Here is an 18,551-nt window from a genome sequence, read left to right as displayed (position 1 = left end):
AAGCTCAGGCAGGAAAAACTTCCACAGCCTTCTAGGGCAAGTTTGAAAATGGAATTTGGGAGACTTAGTGTTATTAAAATGCAGCAGAAGTTCTATTTCTTTGGTAGGCTCTGAAATTTTTCTTGAGCTTCCTTCTGAGGATGTATCAGTGGTGTGTAGCTTAGCTTGTAAAAATACTCACTGAAGACCCTCTAGACACAAGAAAACAGACAGCCAGATATAGGTGAAGTGGGCTGGGGCCAGCATATGATGAGGAAGCTGTGATATCTGTTGTTGTGCTGTGCTCAGAGTTTAGTGGGAGCAGCAAGCCCCTCCTGGAAAGGAGGCAAATTGCCCCCAACCAGCTATTATTAATGTGCTTTCCCTCTGAGAGGTAACTGCCTCCTGCTGCTGCCTTCTGCAGAGCTCCAACTAGTAGGCTTAACCCCTAATTTGGAAAAGAGTAATTACTCTAAGTCCCTGAAAAGCTGTCAGCCCCTGCTTGGGGTGGCATTTCCCGTGCTTTTTGTAGGAAAGGTTCACCCTGTAGTCGCTGCTCTTACTGTGCCTGGAATTTCCTGTGTTAAGAGGGGAAGAGTGGAGGCTCAGAACACTTAGCTGGGCTCTGGAAAGCAGCTCACAAAGTTTGTTGTAGTAGTGTGTGGCTGCACTGACTGAGCAAGGCACAGGCAGTGTGTTTAACAGAGACGTTCTCCACAGGGAAGGGAGGTCTGTTACCATGTTCTGCAAAGATCTGTGACCGTCCCTCTTACAAAATCACGAAGCCAAGTTAATCACCTCCTTTTGCTTCCTAATTTCCTTATTTAAATGTTCAGCACAAACAGAAAAGATGAAAGAAAACTCAGAAGGACATCTGTCCAGCTATGGGATATTGATATAAATAGGCTGGGCAAAATACTTGTTGAGTCTGTTTCGTTTTCTGCTTGAGGAAAACCAGTCAGAGCAGGACTGTTTGGGAGAAGCACTGCCATAAGCTCTTGCTGAGGGAGAAATTGGGGCACAGCTCAGCACTGTTTGTTTTCATGTAGGTTTAGATAATAAAACACAGAAGGCTGAAAGGGAGATTTGATTTACTATTGTTCAGAAACCACATTTTCTTAGGTCTGCAAGCTTCAGCTGCCCCAAAGTTTTTGCTAGGGTTTTAGATTTTGGCTTTTCTTTACATATATTTCCATCTGTATTTTCTGTTTGGGATAATAAAAGGTTTAGAAGTCTAGAAGAGGAGGAGAAAGTGAGCGGTTTGCAGCAGAGTTTCTCATTTCATTCATTTCTTGTCTCATTGTTTGGCAGGTGGAAAGCACAGATTTACAGAGCTGAACTGGATCAGCTGAAGAAGTGGGGGAAGAGAAACAAAACAAGTGCAGCACCATTGAAAAGAGCTTCAGCTTTATCTAGCAGCATCACCACAGCAACCAGAAAATACAATTAAAAGACAAGGGCTAGAGCAGAGAAGTGAAAGTGCAGCTCCTAACCTCTGGACAGAAAGCAGCAAAATAATTATGCAGAACAGAAAAGAATATTTGATGGATCGAGCCAAACTGCGGCAAAGGGAAGCGTCCCTTCATTAACAGGAATGTGCCACTGTTTATGCACTGGAAAGGGGAGTGCCATGAGATCTACTGAAGAGACTATTTCTGTGGTTGCATATTTACATGTGTTTGCACCCCTGCAGGGACTGAATTAGGTGGTACAGGCATCTTGGATCATCAGGTATTGAGTAGTGACTTTTTTTTAAAATTCAGGGTGTACCTGGCGAGAGGACTGAAAGACACCACAAATCTTTTTCAGAGACGCAAAGAGAGTGAGACAATCTCCAGCCTTTCCCTTCTGTAACCACCTGCTGTACCATGGGATGTCGGCAAAGCTCTGAGGAGAAAGAGGCAGCGCGGCGGTCCCGTAGGATTGACCGCCACCTGCGCTCTGAAAGTCAGCGACAACGAAGAGAGATTAAGCTCCTTCTCCTGGGTACCAGCAATTCTGGGAAGAGCACTATTGTAAAGCAGATGAAAATCATACATAGTGGTGGCTTCAACTTGGAGGCCTGCAAGGAATACAAACCCCTGATTATCTATAATGCAATTGACTCCCTCACACGTATCATTCGGGCTCTAGCCACCCTTAAGATAGAATTTCACAATCCTGACAGAGCGTATGATGCTGTGCAGCTTTTTGCCCTGACAGGCCCAGCTGAGAGCAAAGGTGAGATTACCCCTGAGCTTCTGGGAGTCATGAAGCGGCTCTGGGCAGACCCAGGGGTGCAGGAGTGCTTTTGCCGCTCCAATGAGTACCACCTAGAGGACAACGCTGCCTACTACTTGAACGACCTAGAAAGGATCGCGGCACTGGACTACATCCCTACAGTGGAAGATATTCTGCGTTCTCGGGACATGACCACAGGGATTGTAGAAAATAAGTTCACCTTCAAAGAGCTGACTTTCAAAATGGTGGATGTGGGTGGACAGAGATCTGAACGCAAAAAATGGATCCACTGTTTCGAGGGGGTTACAGCAATAATTTTCTGTGTGGAGCTGAGCGGGTATGACTTGAAGCTGTACGAAGATAACCAAACAGTAAGTGCTCCTTCTGCTCCTTACCCTCTTTCTTTCTCTTCCATTCCCCCTCCCCAGTGTCTGGCCCTCCTCCCCCCGCCCTCCCAAGACAGTGATCCCCAAGTTCTCAGCCCTAAGGTGATTTCTTTCCCTTTACCTTAAATCTTCAATAAAAAGCCAGAAGCTCTGATTCCTTTATTTGAATAGTTCTCCCCACTGGACAGATTTATTTATTTATTTCATGTTACTTTTGAGAAATAGAGGTGCTTTTCACATGACAGCGGATTTGGGGTGGGGTGTTTCTGGAGCCTTTTAGCTAAATGTTTACCTGGTGAAGTGTTACTCCAAACAAAACTTTAAAAAGTAGAAATTAGTGACATCCTGCTGCACAGGGATGTCTAGTGACATCCTGCTGCACAGGGATGTCACCATGTTTTGCAAGTCCTTGGAAATCTAAAGCAGTAAGAAATAAGCATTGTCCCTATTTTTTTTCTGGGATTTTCAATCAGATTTTTGATGAAATTAATTAAAATATGGGTTTTAATTAGTATGGAACTCTCAAATCGTAAAATTATCTTTGACTTTTTATTTATATGGCTGGCTGGCCTTGTCCAATAAGTAGCTATTCCCGTTTGATTCCCTTTCATGATATTAGGTTTTGATTTTCACAGTATGCAAATGCAGTTAGCATGGAAAAAATATATGCATACTTACACATATGCTGTTATGTGTTTGCTAGCACATTCAGCTCACCCAAGGTAACCTTTACAGAGTTTTACTTGAATGTATTTTTTTTGACAGCCTTAGTAAAACATGATGCTTAAGAGATGGGAGTTTGTGGGTAGGAACACATAATGAGTCTATCATCTAGTGGCTCCTAAACATGATATTTATGTTTGAAAACAGCTGCCTTTCAGGAAGAATTAAAATCTCTCCTATAAAATCAGAAAGTTAACCTTAAAATGCTTCTGTGTCCCTTGTACTCCCTTACACATCTTCAGTTGTTTTACATTTAGAAAACTTGTTCACTAATATTGGTTCCTGGGTTAGTCCAGAACACTGGCCTTGTTCTTCTACAGCAGGTGCATTACCTAAGTGTTGAGGAGGAAATTGTTCCCAGAAACTCCTGTGCAGTGGTTTAAATCTAACTGGATCTCAGTAAGTTTACAGAAGGGTACCTTTCAGCCAGGTCAGTGATGTGGTTTTGGAAGTCGTCTGGGAAAAGGATTATGAACCAGACCGAACTGTTGCTCCTTATGAGATACCTTCCCCCTGCCCCCATTATGTGTGGTACACACATCTATATTAAAGTTTCTTTACAGAGTATCTGAAGTCAGATGTCCTATACATCTGTAGTATACTGTACATGTTATGTGCAAGAGCTGTATCTGTGTGACATCCTCTGGTGTTCGTATGGGTGTGACACCACTTTATATGCAGCTGTTTCCTTTTCCCTTTTTGACCTAAAATAATAATTTCAAGGAACCCCTGAAAATCTCACAACTGATTACCAACTCATTTAGGCTTCTCTAGAATGATGAAGTAAGAGAACAGGTTGAAAGGGGAATTTCCTGCGCAGACTTGGTGGGAGGAGTGAAGATGTCTGTTGCAAACCTCTCTGTTGTGAGTTTTGTCTACCCTGAAAGGTCCACTCCCCTGCCCTGGAGAGGGGGGCAGTGGTGACCTTCTTCACTATCGTTTGTTTTGTACTGAACTTGTGTAACATTGGCACAGTTGTATACCTGATTTTTTTTTTCATTGAAAATCAAGAGCTCCTGTGCCCTGTAAAGATGCCAAATACACAGTCACATATTTGATAATGACTGGAAGAACTGCAGTGGCTTTAATAGCTCCATGAAAGCCTCCCAAAAACTATGTATATTTTATAGAACACATGCTAATCACTACTATGTATGGGAAGTTGACAGCCATCACTGGATGGAGGAAGATGTTTACATTTCTTTACATTTCTTTCCAAGCCATATGAAAAATGCAAAACTAAAAAAAACCCCAAACCCAAATATCCAACAAAACCTGCAGAGCAATGCTTCCCAGAAACCTAACCCTTGGCTTTTTGTTTGCTTCTTTGTTTTTTCTGCCAAGCCTCTCACTAAAAACTTGTCTGTCCAACCAGCTCCCTGCCACAACACCCACCACCCCCAACCGGTATAACACAAGATCATCAGCAAAGAAAACAGGTGAAACTTTGCCCTTCCCATACCATCCATGGAGAAAAGGGGTTCTTTAAGTACAACTTTATACAGTCTTTTATCGTTATTAGTACAGTGCTGTTAAATTATTTCAACTCATACATTTAATTTCCTTGACAGTATTTTTGGTGGCTAATACAGTTTCTTTAAAGAGATTTTCTTATTAGATGTGAGCTAAGTGATAAGTTTGAGAAGCAATTATACTTAGGTTTGAACCAAGACTACGAAATCAGTTTCTAAAAATACTCCTTTTGTTTTGCAAGGTTGCCATGTATGGTTGAATCCCTTTTACATGCACATTCTGTAATCCTTTAGAGGGAAAAAACCCACCACCTTATGGTCAAGAACATTCACCTAAGCTGAAATTTGATAAAAGTTTTCAGAAATACTTGAATTTTATTGCAGATGAAATATGCATCATGAGTATTAAGTCTTCCTTTTTTTATTAGAAGGTGGTGAAGTGACAAGTTTGAGAAGCAATTACACTAGGTCATGAGAAATCTTAGACCAAAGAAATATATTTTAAGAAAAAAAGTTACCTAATTTTTAGTAACTTTGTAGGTTTTGTCTAGTCTTTCTAGTGCTCTCCATCATTGTCTCCTTATATTTGAGGCTACTCTATGATCATAGAATTGTCTCAAAGATATTTTTCCAGTAAACCTTGTCAGCACTGTTTGAATTGGGCCATTCTTCTTGGTCCAGCTTATCACACATAGAGCATGGTGACTTTAAAGCTTACCCACTGCAGTTCCATTCTTCTTCTCTGTACTACATTGACTGGGTCACCATTCATTGTCTTACATGTGGACTTACACTTCGTTATCTGGAGATTCTTGTCTTGGCATTAGCACCTTCCTGTTGTAACAGATTTCAGTATCTGACTTCTGTTAAGTAATCCCCTCTTGACATAAGGGAAGCATCGCCCCTAATTCTTTCTCTTCGTTTTTAAAGACATTAGGAAAAAGGTATCATATTTATACCTAGACCCTGACTAGGAGGTAGTTGGTTTCTTGCAATTCTTTAGACTTTTCCTGCCTTGTTCTTCAGATTTAAAAATCAAAAAGAACTAGCCCAAAGGGGGAAAAAATATCAATATACTCTGAAAACTCCTTATGTGTATTGATTTCAATTCCTTTATCTAGAATCCATAAATGGAGTAAGTGTCTGGGTTGTTTGAGAGTGACACTGAAGCCCACTTTCACATAGTGTTTTTAACAGCCTGAAGAGCTAATGTTCTTTTTTTAACCATTTTCTACAATTTGAAGTTCCTTGGTGCTACAGCTTATAGAGGCTACTCAACATTGAAATTCAGATTTTCATCATTCCTCAGCTTCTATGTGTATGTAACCACTGTCCAAGTATTTCCACATGTATAAAATTAAATTCTGCAGGCATATTTAGGCATATTTTTATGAACTGTCAATAAATTCAAACACAGGTGAAATATGTGAGAACAGCCATCTTCCTGACACTGCCACTGACTAGCATCCCTCTCTTTTTTGCCACATAGCATTTCAGGGATAACCTGACTGTATAAAGAACAGGATACCTTTGGCCTATATTTCTTTGGCTGCTTTATCCAAACATACATCCATAATTTTACCCTGTAGAGCATGGCATGTTCCAGGTGTTCTGAATAAACAATGCAGTGTTAAACAGCTCCCATGGCTGAACTGTGGGAGGAAGTACCGACATTGGTAGATCACTTGAACTGCAACACTGAGACTGCCCCTCCTGAAAAGAGCCTTACAAAGAAGAGTGTTGCAGAGTCTAAGATGCTTCCTCATATAGTTCTCTTTACCATGGATACTGTTAAATAAAACTAGACCGCTGCCAAACATAACTTACTGCTTGACAGAGTACGTAAGACCCTGGCTCACTTAGAAACTGAAAGCTGAGAGAACGATCTATATGAATATGATAACTTCTGTGCTTCCTGTTGACAGAAGTGGATGTTCCATGTGTGAGCTCTGTCCTTAATGAAGAGGCCTTACAATAATGATTGACAAACACAGTACAAATTGAGGGGGAAAACGAGCTAGTTCTGTATACTGGTAGGTCCTGACTATAGCTAACTGATGAAGTCTGAAAGGCAAGAGTGTTGTACTGACACCAACACGCAGAACAGAGGACAAAAATAATGTCCAAACTATAAGCTGCCTGGAGAATTTTTCCTTTGTGCATATTTTTAAGAGACAAAATAAGTTAAGCTTTATACTGCCTGAGAATATGAGAGAAGGGGAAGAAAGAATTTTTCTGGGGCTTTTGTCTTTCTCTTGCTATGCTTTATTCTGGGTATTATCACTTGCAGACACAAAAATCCTCCGAGTTAACAGTTTCTGGATCTGGCCAAACCAGTATTTTTTACTTTTCTGCTTAAAGTATGTGATGCTTAGTTGCTTAGTAAAGAGCAAGACAGTAAAAACTCTTATCCCTCTTTCCCCTCTGCCCCGTGTGTTTTCCTTTGTCACTCTTTCCACCAGTATTTTTCCTGCTTATCTAGGGTTATCTGCAAATGTGATCTGTGTCTGGTTTCATTTCCACAATGTCTTACACATTTTTCGCTGCCTAACACGTAATAAATATAGCTTTATCTTTCCATGCACATAGTTAGTATGACTCAAGTAGGTAACAGCTGCCTCCTCTTTTGACACAGTTGCAAAACCAGCTTGTACAATACCCTTGGAATGCTATTGATTTATTCTAAGATCATTATTCTTGACTAGCACTCTGAGAAGGTTGCCTTAGGTTTTTATATCCCCATGCTGATTTCTTCTCTATTATATCAAATAAATTACTTGTCTTAGTTTTCATGGTCCTTAGCAGCTGATTGACACATTCTATCTTTTATTACATATTAAGATGTCATCTCTGGCCTTTGATAATGTTAAATTATCAAGTGATCTTTTTTTTTTTCCCCTTCTTACATGTTGCATCCTGCATTAAGGAGGAGTTGCCTGTTAATATCTGTCTCATCTTTATTTAAATTTCTCCTTAAATTAATATGTGCTAGAGAATGTTAAATAATCTCTACTCTCTTATGTTAGTACTCCTGCCTCTCATCCTGAAAAGAAGTCTTCCAGTTCTTCCCTCCCCACCTATCTGTATGCACCCAGCTTTGTGTTTCATACCTCCTATCCATTCTGATGGATATTTTAGAATTTTCTTCTACAGGGTATAAATGCTATAGGGTTCTACACTGTTAGATTCTTCAAAGATACAGTAATAAAGTAAATAATGAGTTAAACATGTATGTGTGAGTGAGAATACCTGAGGTCAGTAGCTGCAACAGATTCATGCGGGGCAAGAGATGCCAAGCAAAGGTTGTACAGGTGTCTGCTTTCTCTGAAAATGACACTAGTTCAGTAAGTTTATGAGTATGAATGTTAAAGGAAAGCTTCTTGTAGGTAACTTAAAGCTTAGATATTTTTTTATTCTCTTCCTTTCAGCTATTGAGAGTGAATGGAAAAAGGAAAATTTAGGCTTTTTGGAGGATATATATATATATATATTTTTTTTAGTATAGCATCTTGTTAAAAGGAAGATGTAGATGGAAAAAGGCAAAATACAGCCTGCAGTGGGCCTTGCACAAAAAGAATCGTTGGGGTCATTATGGAACCTCTCAACTACCTAATAATAATTTACCTGGAAAACCTGCTATATGTTAATTGTATGAATTTTCCACTGAAATCCAATTTCTGCCAGGAAACTCTTTTTTTCAAGGAAACAAAATTTTAAACTTAGTTTCAGGGAGAAGAGAGAAAAGAATGTTCAAGGAGCTTATTTGTCTTTCCCTATACTTCAGCTTTTTCAGAGTGTAGTCTATTTGGAGTGCAGTCCTTTCTGGCATGAGGCTGTTTTCCTGCAATACTAACAATAACAGTCAGGACAGAGGGGGAATTGTGATACAAGTTATACACACCCTTTTAGCACCTGATAATATCAGTGGTAAAACCCCTGTATTGTCAAACATCTTCCTAAACAAACTAAGCCTCTGGGGAATCTGAGAAAAAGATTGACCTAATCTGTTCAGGTGCTCTCATCTTTTATGAAGCCTTTTCATTCCAAGATGTTTCATAGTGAACTTTGTGTGGGAGCAAAGCCTAGATGACTTCAGCATTCATTTGTGTAATCTGGCAGCACTACAAATGAAATTCTACCCTTGCCTTTCTTCGTATTCAAAACTGGAGAGCATCTATGTGATAAAGAATCAATTTGTGAAGGAAAGGAACTGAATTCTCAGCCTCTCTCAACTGGGTTGGAAAGTCATACCTCCTCTTCCCAAAGATATTGTCATAGAAGTGAAATTGGAGCACTGCTTATAACAAAGCAAATAGAGGAGTTAGAAGGGGAATCAACCAGAACAATACGAGATTCTCTTTGAGCAGGTTGCTGTCTTCATATGAAACCTTGCTGAAAATCACTTGCTTAAAAGCAAAGTCTTCATTTATCCTTGTAGAACCTCTTGAACAGTAAGGAATGCCTAGGGAAGAGAAGGCTGCAGGGGGACCTCATTGCAGCCTTCTGGTCCCTGAAGGGAGCAGAGAAACAGGAGGGGAATCAACTTTTTAAAAGGGCAGAGACTGGCAGGACAATGGAGGTGAAGTGAAGCTGAAGGAGGGAAGGTTGAGATGGAATATTAGGGGGAAGTTTTTTACAGAGAGAGCGGTGAGGTGCTGGAACAGGCTGCCCAGAGACGTGGTAGATGTTCCATCCCTGAAGGTGTTCAAGGTCAGGTTGGATGGGGCCCTGGGCAACCAACCTTGTGTAGCTCCAGGCCTGGAGGTTGGTGGCCATGCCTGTGGCAGGGGGGTTGGAACTGTGTGATCCTTGGGGTCCCTTCCAACACAGATTGTTGCATGATTCTATGAATGTGCTCATTTTTAGGGCGGTGAGGCGTACATGACATTTGTGGCCTAGCCTTGGATATTTAGAGGTTTAAACATCAGAGGAACAACTATCCATTGTACATCATTCAATACAAAGCTCAAAATAACTTTTTAAGAACCCTGGACCTGAATGAGACCATTACTGAACAATGTGATTAATTTACTGGGTATATTAGCTTTTCAAGTTACTAACATCATACAAACATATAAACATATTTTCAGTGCTTAAAGAAAACAGTGATTAGAGCCTGCATGAAGAGGGCATTTTATTGGCAAAATTACTTAAAAAAAATTACTACTACTACTACTACTGCAGGTGATTTTCAAGAAATGGTTTGTAATCGGTGTTGAGTATAAATATTTTACCAAGTAAAGCTACATGTATTTTCTGAGATTTCCTCCTATGCAAAAATGTGCAGAAATATGTTTCAAGCACAAATGCTCAGAAATATTTTTCCTAAGAAAAACTTGTTGTATGTCCTTAATTAAAATTTAAACTTTAGAAAGTTAGTTAGATTCTCTGAAACATAATCCATACCAAGCAGAGCATTCTGGCATTGGGCATCTGAAGCCCGATGCCGGAATAGACCAATGTGGGTTACATTCAGGACACTTCCAGAATCTACCAAGTGGGCAGAGAAGTGTTGAAGCAGCTACTTTGGGTTATTTCTGTAGCTGTGCTGAACAAAAAGTAGATAAAGGCTTTAAAAATCTCTGTGGTATCCCAGCCTTGAAGAGAGTAGTAGAGTACAAGTAGCCTTAAAAACTAGTAGAGATGCTGGAACAAAAGGAAAGGATCCGTACTGTTAATGCAGCTTCAGAGTGAGTTTTGATGCTGAACTGTTCCATTATTACAAGTCCATATTTTAGGTATATACATTCTTGTCTATTTCTGCTCCCCTAACCAGTAATACAAGTGCAATTTGGCATGTACCTGAGCTTCTTAGGGCAATCCAAAACCTCTCTGGGATGTTAGAATGCTTTTTCAGTATGTATTACCATTACATATTTTTCAGTGTATTCAAAATCCTCATTGACTCAGAAGACATCTGGCTTTGTTTGACAACATAAAAAAACCTAGCTAATGGGAATTTACTTACATGCTTTACTCCTAATGTGCAAATGTAAAAGGTTATCTAGCTTAGAAGAACAGAGTCATCAGGCATAGCTCTTCTACCTGTGAATGTAGAAAGATGCTGCTCCCTGAAATGGAGGCTGACAGAATTTTTCTGGTTGCTGGTAGAGTTGCTGCCTTACTCTTTATAGAGCAAAAAGGCTCATCTGAAATTTTACTCCTCAAATGCTATAGTATTCATTGGTCTTGCTGGGTAATGAGCAGGTCTCTCCTGTAATGTTTACTTATCTAGCTGGGAAATTGGTAACAGAAGAACTGGTAAAACATTTGACAAGCTTTTGTAAGGAAAACTGTGTGGCACGAAACAAGAAAAAAGGGTGTAATCTTGCATACCAAAAGCCCTACAGGGTTTGACAGGATTAGTAATAAAGAAAAACTGAAACAGTTAAATATTAGAAGTAGGCAAAATCCTGTATGAAATCCAGAAATACTAAGTACTCATTTCTGAAAAGCATTACAAGGTGAATACTGTCTGGAAAGTATTACTGCTAATATCACATTGCTGTAATTGTGCTTAAAATAGCTTGCAAGAATAGCTTTTGTTGTTAGTCTGATGCATGCATTGGTTAAAAACCTGGGAGAAACTAGTAACTTAGACTAGAATATGCAGAGACATGAAACAAATCCTACCTGGAATAAATATGGCTCTTACAAAGTAAAGTCACACCTTCTAAACCTGGTACGGGTTTGCTGGTGGTTGGTTTTGCTGTAGGTTTTTTGTTTGCTTTTTGGTGGGTTGTTTTGGTTGATTTTTTTGAAAGAATGAGGAAACATTCAAGGAGATGAATCCAGATACTGAAACCGTTTTACCTTAGAAAAAAAAATGGTGATAGATTCTGAGAGCAACTAGTCTGCTGTGGCTTCCCCCCGTCACTACAGGGAAGGCTTCTCTTGAACAGCAAACTGATTAAGGGTGGGAGTGGGATCTGATGGACAGTTTTTTTCAGCATAAGGAAATAGAAGAGGAGCAGTAGATGCTCAGCAACTTAGAGTGTTTAACATCTTCCTAAATGAAATTAGAAAGTTGCTGTTTGGTCTGACTTCCTATTGATACTTTCAGTGGTATTTTTACTGATATTTATTCTTCTGCACTATGCTGTCACAGGAAATTCCCCTTTTCCTCATGCTAAAGAATAGCTCCTTGGATAAGCTTATCTTGTATATCTCTGATGTCATTTGAGATGGTGCCTTGCATAAGGCCTGGTTTATTTTTTTGCATCCATTTTTCTGCTTTTTATCATTCTTTTGGATCTTGTTAATATGGAAGCATGGATGTCAGTTGCCTGCTGTGACCCTGCTGTACACTTTTGGAAGTTTAGGTAGAAATTCTGTAATTACTTCAAAAAATAACTAACATGATTTAATTTTATGGGCAGAAGAATAAAAGTAGTATCACTTATGACACAAAAATAATTGGAAGAGATAAATATTACTAGTAAGTAATCTCTGGTTTTAGGGGAATGTAATGAATTGAGGCTTTATAAGAACACTGACTTGCCAGTAAGGTATATTCCTGGAGACTTTATCAACTCTACTTAACAAATATAATTTTTCTAAACATTTTTTCTTGTGGTAAAATTAATAAGAGAATTACATCTAGTCATACAGAAATTTACATAATTTCAATGTTTTAACTAAGGTTTTGTTTATAAAACAGGTTTTTATGTTCTTGAAAATATTTTAGATAAATATTTTAATCATTACTTAAATAATTCTGACTTCCTCACCATTGCCTAATGTCTTCCCTTGTGGTACTTAAGAATCTTCTCCCCACTATCAGTTTGAATGAAAGGTTAATGTATTGCATCTTATCTTAAAGCTGGTTTACTATTTTTTGGAACAGAAACTTCTCACTTGTATAAAGCAGAGACACTTCCTTGCAGTGGATTCATTCCTTCTTTCACAGCTCTTAGTGCAGCCTATAGTTACATCTCAAGCAACACTGCCATCTTCTACCGCTCTGTAGCGCATCTGTGCCATGCATAGCACGTTCTGGACATGCCCGGCTCTTTAATTGTGGGAGCAGCCAGTCAGTGTCCTTCCTCTCTTAGAGAAGATAATTCTGGACACGTCCTGAAGGCCGTTACTGTGTGTTTGTAGTATCCTTCTGTGTTCCCAGGATTGACTGGCTTTGCTGGACATCCACAGCACAGGCACTCTCTGCGTGCAGTGCCATGTCTGGATACATAAAGTGAGAGTAGAGGGTAAGAGAGAGTTCATGGGAGTTGGCTGCTGCCACTTCCAGAAGGACTCAGGGCTGCTGAATTACCTTGTCAGGTCAACACTGCCCATGGACTGATCACTGAGCATTCTTGTTCTGTGGAGTGCTACACGACTGGTTTGCCCTTCATTCCTCTTGCTTATGTTCTCTTCTTTTAATTTGCCATTAACTGTTTTCTGCCTTTTATACAAATACCCTTATAGGATATTTATACTAATAACATTTTATACTAAACACTTCAAAGTTAACAATATGAATAGTATTTACAGATTCATTGCTCTCTCTGTATTTGCTTCCAAACCCGTTGGGTTGTTATTCTATTAGAATAGGCAGCATAACTGGACAGCGTTAGTGAAAGGAGGCTGTTCTGGTCCCTTGACAGGATGCTTACAATTTATTTAAATATTAGTTACACATGTTTGAAAGGTGGTGGGTTGTTATTTTAAGCTATGAAGTTCTGCAAATACAAATATTTGATCTCTGAAACATACCTAGTAATATTCTCATAGGGATAGTCTGAAGTGGCACTCAGTCTAGACTAAAACCTTTTCAAGTACAACTTTTCTGTGTTCTTTTTTGCATTGAAAATGTTCTGTGGATATAAGCCTCATCCTAGCCGAACCACATTTTGCTTGAGTTTCCTTTGTAAGGATCATAAATGGATCCCATCTCTGTTGTTTCTGTAAAAACCCCGAATTGAATTACTTACATGATTTAAAAAATCTCAGTGGCTTGGCACACAGCTGTAATTAATTCTGATTATGCTATATCGTTGTCTTTGTGCTGGCTGGTGTTTATGGCATGTTTGAATGTAATGTTATCTGTGAGTAAAGTTACTCTTGCTGTCATTAACCGAGATATTAAGTAAGCTTGGACATTAAACAGATCCCTGCAGATTCTGCCTGTACACTTGCCTGTATTCAGTAATTTGCATTTGTTGCTTCTGTTTTACTGCTCTTTCAGCCATTTTCAATAGGCAGAATAAACTTCATAGCTAGGAGCTTATTCTTCATGCTGGATGACACAGTATATCCATGTGCCATGGGTTTTCTTTTATTTTTTTTTATTGTGTGCTGCCAAGACCGAATACTTAAGCCTCCTTCTTGGGATAGGTTTTTTGAGTATCAAAATGCATTTTTTAAAGCTATTAATAGGCTTCGTTAAATTTTGAACCTGTCAACCAATGACAGTGTCCCCTGATTATACTTCAAAATTAGCAGACGATGAATAACTCCTCTACTCCAATTAATTCAGTTCTCTAACTCCTGTCACTTATTTTTTTAGATATTTAATCTTGGTACTGTCCTTTCTTTCCATTATTGAACTGATTGAAACAACGTGTTTTCAAAATACACAGTCCAGTCATTCTCTGTGTACTTTTCCTCATTATTTACTGATTGGTCATATTTGACGTTACAAATAGGAACCAACTCCCACCCATTTATCATCAGTAGAAATAAATTATTGGTAATAGCTTAACTCAATTTAGCATAAAATCCATGTACAGAAGGAGCATCTTTAGAAGAAAGAATCCATCAGTCCATCAGTTACGGGGAGAAATCTTATGACTAAACCTAACTTCACAGACTAACGTGGTGGTATGTCATACATATGCTACACTGACTTCCTGGTCCTCGGCATTTAGAATATTTTTTAACAACCTTATGTTCTCTTCTGCTGCTGTTTCCCTAGCAACATGGCATGGTAGAGTGTCGTATCAGTCGACAATGAGCTTTGCTTCAGCTGTGTCCTGCCAGAGCTAGCAGTGTTTCTAGCACTGAGCTTTCTCACTGTAACTGTGACATAGCAATGAGAGTTTCTTTCCATTAATATTTGCCAAAATTAGTTGGAAATCCATTGGTGTACATGTTTATGCAGTAGTGCCCCGATAGTATTGGCTAAGGATGTCATTGGACTTGTCTGAGTTGACTAATTTTTAAAATGCCTTTTAGTATTAGGTGTAGTCCGACAGTATGAATCCTCCTGGCAGTGATACAGAAAAGGATGGTTCTAATAGCAGCTTGCATTGTGCCTCTGCTGTTCTTCCCAGAACAAATGAAAGCAGTAATTAAAAATAAATAAATAAAGCTCCAACAAACCATACATGGAAAAAGGAAAACAATCAAAATGTATTGAAATGTGAGAGGTTCATAAAGGAACTTAACCATACGTTCAGCAGAAAGAAAACGAAAGGCTGACAAAACTCAGTGCAGTGTGGCTGTGCCTGAAATGTCCTGGAGGCAGAACTAGGCAGAGCTCTGCAGAGCGTCTGGCTGTCACTGCCATCCAGAAGTCCAGACTGAGACTTACAGCATTTAAAGAGGTTTCAAAAGGTTAATTTGTTTTGTTTAGCTAAAATGATTCCTGACTACCTGCTTAGTGTATAAGTACCTTAAGGAGCTCATATTTAAAGAAATATATAATCTAATAAAAACAAAAGGCTAGAAGAGAGGTCAGATAAATACCAAACTGAAATAGCCTTTTAAAAACATTTATTATTTTTTTAGGAAGGGGGCTGAACCAATTGAATTGGCTTTTCTAGAATATGTCAGATGTCATCAGCCACAAATGACTAGGCTTAGGATAGGGAAAACCCAGTAGATGGAAATGACCACAGTTATGATAAATGGAAGGACCAAAAGATCCAATGATTGTGACACTCTCAGTTTAATATTTATTTATACAGAGATAAAAGTCCAAATTATCCTTGTTGTTTTATAAATAAAATAATGCATTTCTGCTAATTCCTTCCATTTTAAGATCTTCCATCTTGATAAAGGGATTCTCTGTGTGATTGGTCTTTTTTTCTTTTTTCTTTCCTCTTTTAAGCAGCATAGAATATGGGAAGTGCAATTGCATGCATTTGGTGAAATGCACATTGAATGCATATATTAAATTATATAAACCTGCTGAGATTATCTGTAAATTCACCATTTAGGAAGAAAGGGAGGTCTCATTCTGTCCCTCCTACTGCTTCAACTCTTCAGTCAACTACTGCTACATCTGCTGCATGCTTCTCCCTCATTACCTGTGCCAGCTCTACTGTTCTTTGGGCCCTTTAATAAACAGATATAACTCAAAAACCTATCAGAAAATTATCCAGTATTTCAGTGTGGTTGATTTACTCCTGGAATCTTGAGTATATCACTTATAGAGGAGTCCAGTGAGTCCCAGATCTGTGTAAGGCAAACAGTAAGATCCCATGCCAAAATGCAGAGGAAAATCAAAAGGTAAATGAGTCAGACATCTCCATTTTGATATACTAACTCCTAGAGAAGCTAAAATCATCCTTTATGACTAAATCTTAATATAAGGTTTGTTATCTATGATGTGGGAAAGAAAACTCTGCTATTGTAGCTACAGAGAAGACATCACAGACCTCCATATCTGCACTTGACTGAATGTTGGGCTTTATGAGCTACTCAGGACGTTGTTGCTGGATGGTGTTACTGTTACCCACTGCTTTTTATTTGCGTTTGTTAAAGTGAAGAGTACAGGGCAATAGGATGATTTCTTCTCTAAATGCAACCACTTTAAATACTAGAATCATACGGTTGGTTTTTTTGGGGTTCTCAGTTCTTTTCTGTTATACTTCTTCAGGGATGAAATAGATGATGGATACATGGTAGGATGCAGTTAAATTTAATTCTTACTCCTACTCTTGCCTTCTCTCTTATTCCAGTATTTATTAGCAGCTGCTTTTTGATGCTTTCTTTTAATGTTATAATGTTTATCACAGTGAATTATTCACTATCTCAGAAGATGTGAGAATGATGGTTCAAAGATACAGAATGAAAAGCTTGTGCTGGTAGAAGTATAAGAGAAACTGTCAGAAATACTGAACTCCAGTAAACTCCCAAAGGAGATGCAAGAACAATCAGCTATACTTTTTCTTACAAGTAGATTAGAAAAAGTATTAACAAATAATGGTGTAGTAAATAGTCCAGTAAAAGATACAATTAGATGATGAAAATAATTATATCATCATACATGTGGCTTAATATTTGAAGACTTTGTTTTACTGGGGAGTAAGTACTGGGAATTCTATAGAACTCCAGCAGATTGTATTGTTGATGCTGATTTCATTTTAATAACAATATTTTTCAAATAACAAAGCAAATAACACTCTTATTACCAGTGATTTTAATATGAGCAAAGCCAGGCTCCAGATTTTAATTCTTTGTATTTTGCTTTCCTGATTAATACTTCTGTACTTCTGAGCTCTTTGCATTCATTATTTGCTGTGAGGAAATTGCTAATTTTTATTAGTACTAATTTTCCTTATTAATCCTGCACATTCTCAATTGCTTCCTTCTTTGGTAAATAGATCCTGGATGGTATCTTGTTGGAGTCTTTGCTTTCTGATTCATGAAGTTGAGTTTCCTATTTAGGAAGCAGCTTTATGTGCATGTTGTTACATCACTCAGTGTATAGGCACAATAAGGACAGGGAAGTTGTGGAACAGTGTGAGAGGCTGCAGACTTGTTTGCCAGTGGTTTAAGCTGAAGCAGGGTGTTAGATATATCGAAGCAGAAATTGAACTGTCACATAATTCTAGAGGAAACACTGTAACCGTCACCTATAACCATATTTACAAAGAGAATGGATAATGTGAAAGCAAGATTGCTCCACTTCAAAAGCAGAGAAACCAGCTCCACAGCGAAGTGCACTGAGACAAGCCTATCAGTGCACAGCCCCCACGTACCGGTTCTATGCGGAGAAGTGATCTGCCTGTTATCTCCACAGCCTGCTTTCTTCCACTCCAGTGTTATTCCCAAAATCCCTTTCCCTTGCACCTTTCCTTAGGGATTACAGCCTACTGGCCTTATGAATAGTCTTCCTGCATGCAACAAACTTCTACAACCAATTTCTGTACAGTCCATTGGTTAAAGCTTATATGAATCTGTCCGTGACAGTGCACTGTTCCAGTTACAGAAATCATACCAGATACCACAAATGTCTCCTAAAACATCCTCTGCTAATAAGACATGCTAAATATAAACCAATTTTATATTTCAAGAAATTAGGGGTGGTGGTGGTGGTGATTTCATTGTATGCAAACTTAAACAAAACAAGGAAACACAAACGGAAAAAGTTTTTTAAATTTTAAACCAAACTGGAATTTCAAAGTATATGGCCAATTTAATTGCTATTTTTCCTGTATTTTTTGCTTTTCTTTTGGCCAACAGACACTGTTTTGTAGTAGCTGAGCTCCTTTCAAATTATTTAATGCTTTTAAAGTGCACTCAAGAAAGCATTAGCCTATGAAGAAATCTAAACAGGCCTAACACAGCATATCAGTTCTCCTGTTCACTGATTAAGTGAAATAGGATGATGCCTTGAGTTAGAACGGTGTGACCTGTCAATCTGTTCTCCTGCCCGCTTATTGGTAAGAAACAATGTAAAGCAATGTTAGAAAAGAAACCTTTGGGAGATTATTCTAGATTCTATGAAAGTCTTGTTTAATTTCTAAATTACACAATGCTCATAATAAAAAGGAATTAATTTAGTTTTCTAAAACAGTTTAGGAATGGACAATAACAATGC

The 18,551-nt window shown here is 38.5% G+C and overlaps 2 protein-coding genes across 2 annotated transcripts in view; one reads left to right on the top strand and one right to left on the bottom strand.

Moving 5' to 3' along the window:
* The window catches only part of RSPH14 (radial spoke head 14 homolog), a gene marked incomplete at both ends in the record, with an annotated part of 99,197 nt that overhangs the window by 37,032 nt on the left and 43,614 nt on the right, over positions 1–18,551 (bottom strand). The gene's annotated exons all lie outside the window — the stretch shown is intronic.
* Positions 1,848–18,551, top strand: part of GNAZ (G protein subunit alpha z) — a gene marked incomplete at both ends in the record, with an annotated part of 41,087 nt that continues 24,383 nt past the window's right edge. The window contains one exon of the mRNA XM_084271920.1: positions 1,848–2,570. Coding sequence (XP_084128046.1) covers positions 1,848–2,570 — 723 coding nt within the window. The remainder of the gene's footprint in view (positions 2,571–18,551) is intronic.

The sequence above is a fragment of the Gallinula chloropus genome (genome assembly GCF_964237585.1).
Source record: "Gallinula chloropus genome assembly, chromosome: 17".
NCBI classification, from domain to species: domain Eukaryota; kingdom Metazoa; phylum Chordata; class Aves; order Gruiformes; family Rallidae; genus Gallinula; species Gallinula chloropus.
This window is presented reverse-complemented; position numbering and strand designations above follow the sequence as displayed.